At 54.7% G+C, this 7,994-nt stretch overlaps 3 protein-coding genes across 3 annotated transcripts in view; all 3 read right to left on the reverse strand.

Annotated features, from left to right (window-relative positions):
• Positions 1-2,471, reverse strand: part of CUNH19orf60 (chromosome unknown C19orf60 homolog) — a 5,666-nt gene extending 3,195 nt beyond the window's left edge. Inside the window, exon 1 of the mRNA XM_019513633.1 lies at positions 2,337-2,471. Coding sequence (XP_019369178.1) covers positions 2,337-2,452 — 116 coding nt within the window. The 5' untranslated portion in view covers positions 2,453-2,471. The remainder of the gene's footprint in view (positions 1-2,336) is intronic.
• UBA52 (ubiquitin A-52 residue ribosomal protein fusion product 1) lies at positions 688-2,746 on the reverse strand. The gene is made up of 4 exons (XM_019513634.1): positions 2,603-2,746; positions 1,993-2,079; positions 1,263-1,365; positions 688-919 (listed from the first exon to the last, which is right to left on the reverse strand). Exons 1-4 carry the CDS (start codon positions 2,703-2,705, stop codon positions 826-828), a joined length of 387 nt encoding a protein of 128 aa, XP_019369179.1. The 5' UTR covers positions 2,706-2,746; the 3' UTR covers positions 688-825.
• Positions 2,747-3,962: 1,216 nt separating this feature from the next.
• Positions 3,963-7,759, reverse strand: KXD1 (KxDL motif containing 1). The gene is made up of 4 exons (XM_019513632.1): positions 7,588-7,759; positions 6,712-6,864; positions 5,601-5,647; positions 3,963-5,208 (listed from the first exon to the last, which is right to left on the reverse strand). Exons 1-4 carry the CDS (start codon positions 7,680-7,682, stop codon positions 4,973-4,975), a joined length of 531 nt encoding a protein of 176 aa, XP_019369177.1. The 5' UTR covers positions 7,683-7,759; the 3' UTR covers positions 3,963-4,972.
• Positions 7,760-7,994: the final 235 nt, after the last annotated feature.

The raw sequence follows: 7,994 nt of genomic DNA on the forward strand, positions 1-7,994 counted from the left end.
ACAAGAGTTTGGGCTAGGCACTTGGAGCAGTGAAGTAGAGAGGCAGATTATGAATCCAGCGAGATTCCTCTTGGCAGCACGCACAGGTTTTGGCAACTAGTGATGGAAGTCAGACACAGGATGATTCTGATTTACGTGAAAGATTTTCACAGTGGTGTAAGGGGGGTGGTGTAGGAGAACATCTTGCATTCAAAACCTTGCCCAACTCCATCCCAACTACAGCTGGTCCAATAAGGTATTGCCCAGAGACCTTTGTCTCTTGCAAAATCATCGCAGCCTAGATGTGGCCAGTGACATTTGCAGTCCTACTCCAGCAGAGGCAACAGCCCTTGCTAAGAACACCTTTGATACTGGATTTGTGCAAGGCCTCCTGCTGCACTACCAGACTTCTCTGCTACAAGAGTTCCTGAATCATGTACTTGTACCAATGGGGATTGCTCACTAAGAAACGTTAAGTGCTTTGGCTCCTGTGAAAGGACATATCACTTCACTGCTGCTGCCATGAGACAGCACTGCTTGGGTTTAAGACAAGTGTTTTATTACGACAGGCAAGGGTACATTGCACATGGCAATGCAGTAGCATCAGATAAATCATTCAGGTGGCATAGAGCAGCCAGCAAGCTTTATTCAATGTGAAATCAACTTCCTGAGCAGAGAGGGAAAAGAACGGACACCAGACCTGTGGCCGAGCACTCAACACAGCTTTATTTGAAGGACCCAAGGCTCCCACAGGACTCACACTACATTACAACCAACCCTCCAGCGTGCTCCAATACTTTAGCTGAATGACATGTGGCCGAACTGGCAGAGCAGAGGCTGCTCTCTCTACTTGACCTTCTTCTTAGGGCGCAGGTTGTTGGTGTGGCCACACTTCTTCTTACGGCAGTTCACAGCACGCGGGTGCAGGCGGGCGTAGCACCTGTAACAGAGAAGCCATCAGCTCTCGGCAAATGGATGATTTTCTCTGGAGCATTCTGCCTCAGGCTGCAAAACCCAAACCCAATTCCCTTCAGAAGTGGTAGCACTGGCAGGTGTTGCAGTAGGTTAAGATCTGCTTCTTCAGCCCAATTCCTTCTAGGCAGAGTGGCCTGCTACGCTAACTGGCTGAGCAGTGCACCGATGAGTGCTCACTCCACAGACCCCAGACATTTGATCAAGGTTGACCAAAGCCATGTGCCCCAATGCAGAGGAGGCAGCAGCCTGCTCCCTTCCCCCTGCCATCCCCCAAGCCTATGGGACAAGTTCCACCAGCGAGAACCTACTTGCGGCAGATCATTTTGTCGCAGTTGTATTTCTGCGCGAGCTGACGGAGGGAAGGCTCGATGATGCCTCCACGCAAACGCAGCACCAAGTGCAAAGTTGACTCTGGAAAGGGAAACACGCCAAGGTCAGGAGAAGCAATGGGGCACTCGCTCCTATTTGATACCTCTCATGGGAAACAGAGCCAGGATTTCTGTACCAGGGGCTTCCCAGAGTTATTGCAGCAGTTAGCTGTCCTCATTAACAGTCAAGCTTTATTCTAATCCAAAAAAACAGCTGAAGTCGCATCAATCTCTTCTGTTTCATTTAAAAAAGGTTCTTTTATTATATTTTCCCTGAGACTTTGTATAATCCTTGAAACCCTTTTCTGAGCTCTTTCCAATTTGATTTTTTTTTCCTTTGGGGGAAAAAAAAAAAAAAAGAAGATGCACTGACACCAGAAGCGAGTACAGCTTCCCAGTAAAACTGTTGTACTGGCATCTCGTGTGGTTCATACAAACCTGACTACTTCCAGAGCTCAAGGGCTGTACCTGCTGCTTGCCACTGCCCTGCCCCATGGACCAATGCAACAACAAGTCAGGCCTGGCTCTTAGGAGGCTGATTACAGCATCCAGGTGGATGTAATCAAAACCCTTTTGCCTGGTGCTCGTCAGACACCACCCAGTCTCCACTGGCTGCTCAGGTCCTCCTTTCAGTTGTTTACTGACCGCGCCTGGCACCACTGAGCAATACCTTTCTGGATGTTGTAGTCGGAAAGGGTGCGGCCATCCTCCAGCTGCTTCCCAGCAAAGATCAGACGCTGCTGGTCGGGGGGGATGCCTAGGAGAGAGGATCCAACAGGGAACGCAGCTCAGGCTTCACTGCCAGCCAAAGAGCAAACATGTAACCAGGGACACTGAAGTGCTGGGAGACAGCAGGGTACCCGGGCATGGGGAGGTGGGACTGCCACCCCAGCAGCTCCATGCCTGGGGCCTCCAACTGGGCTGCGCCCATTCTCCTGCTAGGAGCAAAGCTGCAGAGTCTTGCCCCTGCGCTTGGCGCCAAGGTGGCATTTTACCCCATGGACAGCAGGGCTTCCTTCCTCGACAGAGGCATGGCCTCCGCCTGGGACCTCCCAAGTGCAGATGGACGTTTTATGGGAGCAGGACACCGGCGTCATGCGGGGCAGGCTGGGCTGCTGGGGCCGCGCCATGCCTCGGCCGTTTTACACAGCGTTTCAGCGCCGGACGCATCTGGGACCGATCCTGCCTAGGCGTGGCCCAGGCTGCCAGGCGGCCCCAGAGCCAGAGGGGCGCAGAGCCGGGCCAGGTGCCAGCGGGTAGCCCGCGCCGCCGGCACCTACCCTCCTTGTCCTGGATCTTGGCCTTGACGTTCTCGATGGTGTCGCTGGGCTCCACCTCCAGCGTGATGGTCTTGCCCGTCAGCGTCTTCACAAAGATCTGCATCGTGGCGCCCGGGTCCTGGGGAAGCGGGCGGCGCCGTCAGCCCCCCACGTCGGGCCCCAGCCACGGCCACCACCCCCACGCGTGTCCCAGCCACATGCTCCTGCCCTCCCACGTGGGCACCAACCACCCCCTCCACCGCACCCACGTACCCCAAGCAGCAGCACTCCCACCCACGTGACCCGGGAGCCCCCACGCGTGTCCCAACCACGTGCCCCCAGGCCCCACACACCGCTACCGCCGCCGCGCTGGAGAGAGAGAGGAAGAGAGGCCCAGCGGAAGCGGAAACGGCCTCTGACGCCACAACCGCCGCACCTCACCGCCCACCGCGCTGCGTCACAATGTCTGGGCCAAGGCCCCGCCCCCTCCCCAGCACACGTGGGGCCGGAAGGCGGAGCGGGGGCACCGGGCGGGGCGGGGCGGGGCGGGGGAGGCCGCGGGGCTTGAGCGGCAGCTTCCAACTCCCTGCAGCGGCGCACAGAGCACGGGCGGCGGATACCGGACAGGGAGCGACGGGCTCCCGCTGCAGCGAGGGAGGTTGAGGGAGGATGCGAGGAAACGCGTCCCGCTGGGAAAGCGCTGGAGCAGGGGGTCTCCATCCCTGGGCGGGCGGGGGTCAGGGCCCTAAGGACAAAGCCTGGGCTGGGATGATGGGGCTGGGGCTGGGGCTGGTCCTGGGCGGGCTACATGATTTCCTGAGGTCCCTTCCACCCTCCGCTCCTGACGCCTGTGCCCGCCATGTCTGTCCCCCCCCCCCGCACCGCGCTGCAGCTGCTTGTGCTTTCCACACAGCGCCAGCGACCTCCAGTGTTCAAGCAGTTACTTCTGCACACAGGCTCGTGTCCCCTTTCACCCGCGGGTACAGGAGAGGCTGGCTGCACAGCACTTCCCTTGAAAACAATCACAGTTGCAGCCTGGCTTTCATCCTAGTGGCTGTTCTCCCATTATTTGCCCCTCCAACCCACCTCATCTCCCCCCACAACATGCCACAGGAGTGACCGTTCCAGATTAGGAACTAATCTGAGCAGTAATCACATCACAAGAGTTTGGGCTAGGCACTTGGAGCAGTGAAGTAGAGAGGCAGTTAATGAATCCGGCGAGATCCCTTTTGCCAGCACGCACAGGTTTTGGCAACTAGTGATGGAAGTCAGACACAGGATGATTCTGACTTATGTGAAAGATCTTCATGGTAGTGTAAGGGGGGGCCTAACCCTCTTACTACAAGAGCTCCTGAATCATGTATTAGTAGCGAGGCCAAGACAGGGTGCGGATGGATCGTTTATTGAAGGATTTGCGCGGGCAGGTTATTTTCTCCACTGTTGTACAAAAATATTTGCTTTCAAATCTCCCCAGGGCCAGAGAAGCCTTCCCCCCGCACCCCTGGGCCACGCGCAGGTTGTGCTGTGGGCATGGATGAGGGTGACACTAGGGACACACACAAGAGGCAGACATGCCCAGACAGCCCCTGTGGCAGCAGGGGCACGGGGGGAAACACGCGAATACAAGCGCTCGGAGCCTTGCGGCGACACAGAGGGAGCGCGAGCTGCAGCCGTGGCCTGGTCAGAGCCTGCCGGCTGCCAGGTCTCTGCTAAGCAGCGTATGTGCAGTTAGAAAAGCAGCCCTCACGCAGCAATGGGGCAGCAGAGTACCGGGGAGAGGAGCCAGGCTCCAGGCAGCAGCTGAAGACGCACAGGGCTACAGGAAGCACTGGCCTGTGGCTTACACTTGCCCCGTCTACGGGGCCATTTTGCTACCATAAAGGAGAGCATTTCCCCAGGACGGAAGCAGCTCTTGCTTCCCGTGCATACCCCTCCTGCCCGCTGCAGCAGAGCCCTGTACCAGGCCAGCAGGAGGGCTGCCAGATTGACATGCACTGCAAGTTACAGAAGCTGAGATGGGTGAGAAACAGTAAATTCTGTAAGAAAAGGACACGCACAGAAGCTGTTAGGAGCACAAGACCCCTGTTTCCAAGGAACTAAACATCCCAACCCGCCCACTGGGGCTCCTGCTCTCTCCTGAACACGCAAATGCGAACAGATAAAGACATTTCAATCCATTTACTCGCCTGCCCCAGGTAGGCTTGGGGGTTGCGATCAGATGACGGCAGGTAGAAAGACAGAGAGGGACCTTCCTCTGCTGGACCTTCACTTCCCCTCCCCAGAAATTAAATGGTCAAGGAAACACACAAATATAAATACAGGCCAGGAAGTCCACGGGTGCTGCACAGTTCCGGCGGCTGACTGGGCTCGTGCCATACATTCCCGACACCCTTAGTCCAGGTCATGGGCCATTTCGTCATCTGTGAGACTCTGTCCATTGACAGCTGGTGAATCATACTGGCTTTGCGACAAATCCTCAAAATCCTGACTCATGGTTGGAGAAATAATGTCGGGGCTTGTGTCACAGGACTCTGTGCTCTGCTCAGAGGTAGCAATTGTTGTTGCTGTGCTTTTGGGAATAGGATCGAAATCATCATCATCTTCCAGAATTGGAGATTCGTGAATATCTGAAAGAAGAGACAAGTTCTGTACTTCTGCTGCTCACACCACCTGGAGGGAGTGGGCAGCTTCCCGGTATTATTGCCCCAGGTGCCGCTCATGTTAACCCAGAGTAAGTGGCAGTCCAGCAAAAGCATAAGGATCTCAAATGTGAAATTCTGGCTGCTTTGCAACCCCCTCCCCCAGGTCCCAACCCCCATCTTTCCTGGGTGTCACAGAGGCATCCAACAAGGAAACTAGAGACTCCAACTGGAGTCAGATGCTGGCACAAGCCTGCATCCCTCTTCACTTTTTGCTCTGAAACCCTGAGATTTGAGCATGGCAGGTCATGTTTTTTCAGACTCCTCAATTTGCGAGGAAACCAACAAAGGTGCAAGTCAGACAACAAGGAGACACTCACTGCTGAAAGCCTCTGGGTATTGTTTAGCTAACTTCCCTTTCAGAGTCCTGTAAAAAAAGGGAAAGAGAGAGAGATGCACTTAAACAATGCGCTGCACATGCACTAACCAATCAGCAGCTGCACGTTCAACCCAACCAGCTTTTACCTAGCCCTTTTCTAAATGAAACCTTAAAGCAGATGAAGGTAAAATGCCCTCATGCAGCAATGTTTGGCCTGCAGCACAAACACAAACATTAACACCAGCTGGTAATGAGATCTGGGCCCTGCTTAACAAAGTGAGGCATGAAGTGTCACCATCTTGGTTAAATCTCCTTTCACCAGCTGTTCCCCAAGAGGAAGTTTGTGTTTGTAGCAGCTTTTCATTAAGCTCTGCAGCAAGTGCTAAGGGAGGCCAAAGTCCTTCCCTCCCTCCCTCCCTCCCTCGGGAAGGGGCTCCGCTGCAGGGCTGAGAGGTCTCGCATGACCACTCAGGGCACGTCCATCAGTACTCCCCATGCTGCTCGTCCCACTTCAGGCATTTAGCTGTTGTGCATGATCCATTTCTCAACCTACCTGTTGTAAATCAGCAAAACCACCACAGCTTTACAGAACTGCAGCAGCCTCGTGACAACACCACCTTAGCAAAGGCAAGGCTTTCACCAGAGTAAAAGCCTAGAGGTTTTCAAGTAGCCTGTATTGCTTCTCTAGACCTTCCAACCAAGGCCCTCAAATCCCTCTGCACACATTCAAGCCTCACAACTCCTCCAAGGTGGGTCTCGACCATCTTCATTGTACACAAGGACCAAGAGGTGAAGTAACTGGATCAGTCACGCAAAGACTGACTATTGGGCGTAGCAGCACAATCCCCACTACTCCCTTCCCATTCCCTCCGAGTTCTTGCCTGGCAAAGCAGAAGCACTTTGTGTGTCCCTGTTGGTGCAACCCTCCTGAGCTCCCCCGCAAAGATGCACCAGGACTGAGATTCCCGTCTCCTTTGAGACACCGTGTCCCAACAACCTGCTTGGGGCGGGCTCATGTGGCAGGACTCCCTTGCAGTTCTACCCCCCACCCCACCTCCAGGAGGCACTGCACCCGCACGCAGCCCCCCCCAGCCCTCGAAACGGGACCCCACCTGATTCTCCGGAAGATACTATCTAGATCTTTCTTCATCTCCACCAGCGTCCTGGTGTGATGCAGGAATCGCTCGTTCATCTGCTGCATGCGAACATTGGACAGGTTATTAAAGTTGAGCAGCATCTCATTGGTTTTCTCAAATCGATCCAGCCTAGTTTGGGGAGAAGGAGACATGCAGAATTTGTCCACATGTTCTCAGAGACAAAACGCAACCAGACCAGGCTCTCCACATTTAGCTCCAAACAACCCCCCAACCCCCAAGCCAAAGCAAGAAAACAATGGTCCGTCTTGCCCTCAGACAGGTGTTGAAACTCTGATGGCTGCGTTTCTGCCTGAAGAGCCACATATATGGGTTTGTACCCTGCCGAGGACCCCAAGAAGTCATCATTGTTCTCGGTCTGCAGTTCTCAGAACAAGACCAAAGCCCAAACTAGTCTCTACCGAAGGGAAGTTACCAGAAAAATGGTCAAAAAACCCGAAAGTAGTAAGAAGGAGGAGAAACAAAGGACAGAGACAAACCAGCGTAATGAGGCTAGGCAGACTTTTCCCACCTAAAATCCTGATTTTGTCCTGTAGCAATGGGGGCAAGTAACAGCCCTGCAGAGCACTGGCCCGTTTGTCCCCTAGCCCAGCATAACTGAGGGCAGCAATGGAGGTTTTCCCACCGCCTCCTGCCCAGCCCCCGCTCTCCCTGCCCAGGGCTGCCTTGGGCCACCCGAACCAGAACGAGGCCTCAAAGGTGGCGGGATGGACCTGCCGCGCGGCCTCCCGCTAATCCTCAAGGGTGACCAGCACGTGCTGCCTCGCGGGGGTGGGTCCCACCTCCCTGGAGCAGGCAGGGACGCTGCTGCTGTCGAGCCCCCCCAGCACTCACATGTTCTTCTGGGCCAGGATGATGGCGTTGACATCCTCCGCGTTCACCATGCTGAGCACCCGGCTGCAGAACACGTCGGAGGCCGTGGGCTCCATCGCCCCGTCGGCTGCCACCTGGGGAGACACGGGGGTCCCGGGGAGGCGTCACGGGGCAGCCCCCCACGGCAAATCACACTACCCCTCTTTCCCACCACCACCAAAAAAATGAAGGTAGTAAAATAAAAATAATTGCTGTTTGTGAAGCTACAGTATTTCAGAGTTTGGAAAATATAAGAAAGTGACAACTCAGTAGACGTTCTTTTCTTTTCAAATATGATAGTATATTTTTACAAAATAAACAGTCAAACTAACCACATCTTTGCATGTTAGGACAAGTCCAAAGTGAGTTCTTAATGCTTTGTTGTAAGA

The sequence above is a fragment of the Gavialis gangeticus genome, unplaced genomic scaffold (genome assembly GCF_001723915.1).
Source record: "Gavialis gangeticus isolate Ggan-Ray unplaced genomic scaffold, GavGan_comp1, whole genome shotgun sequence".
NCBI classification, from domain to species: domain Eukaryota; kingdom Metazoa; phylum Chordata; order Crocodylia; family Gavialidae; genus Gavialis; species Gavialis gangeticus.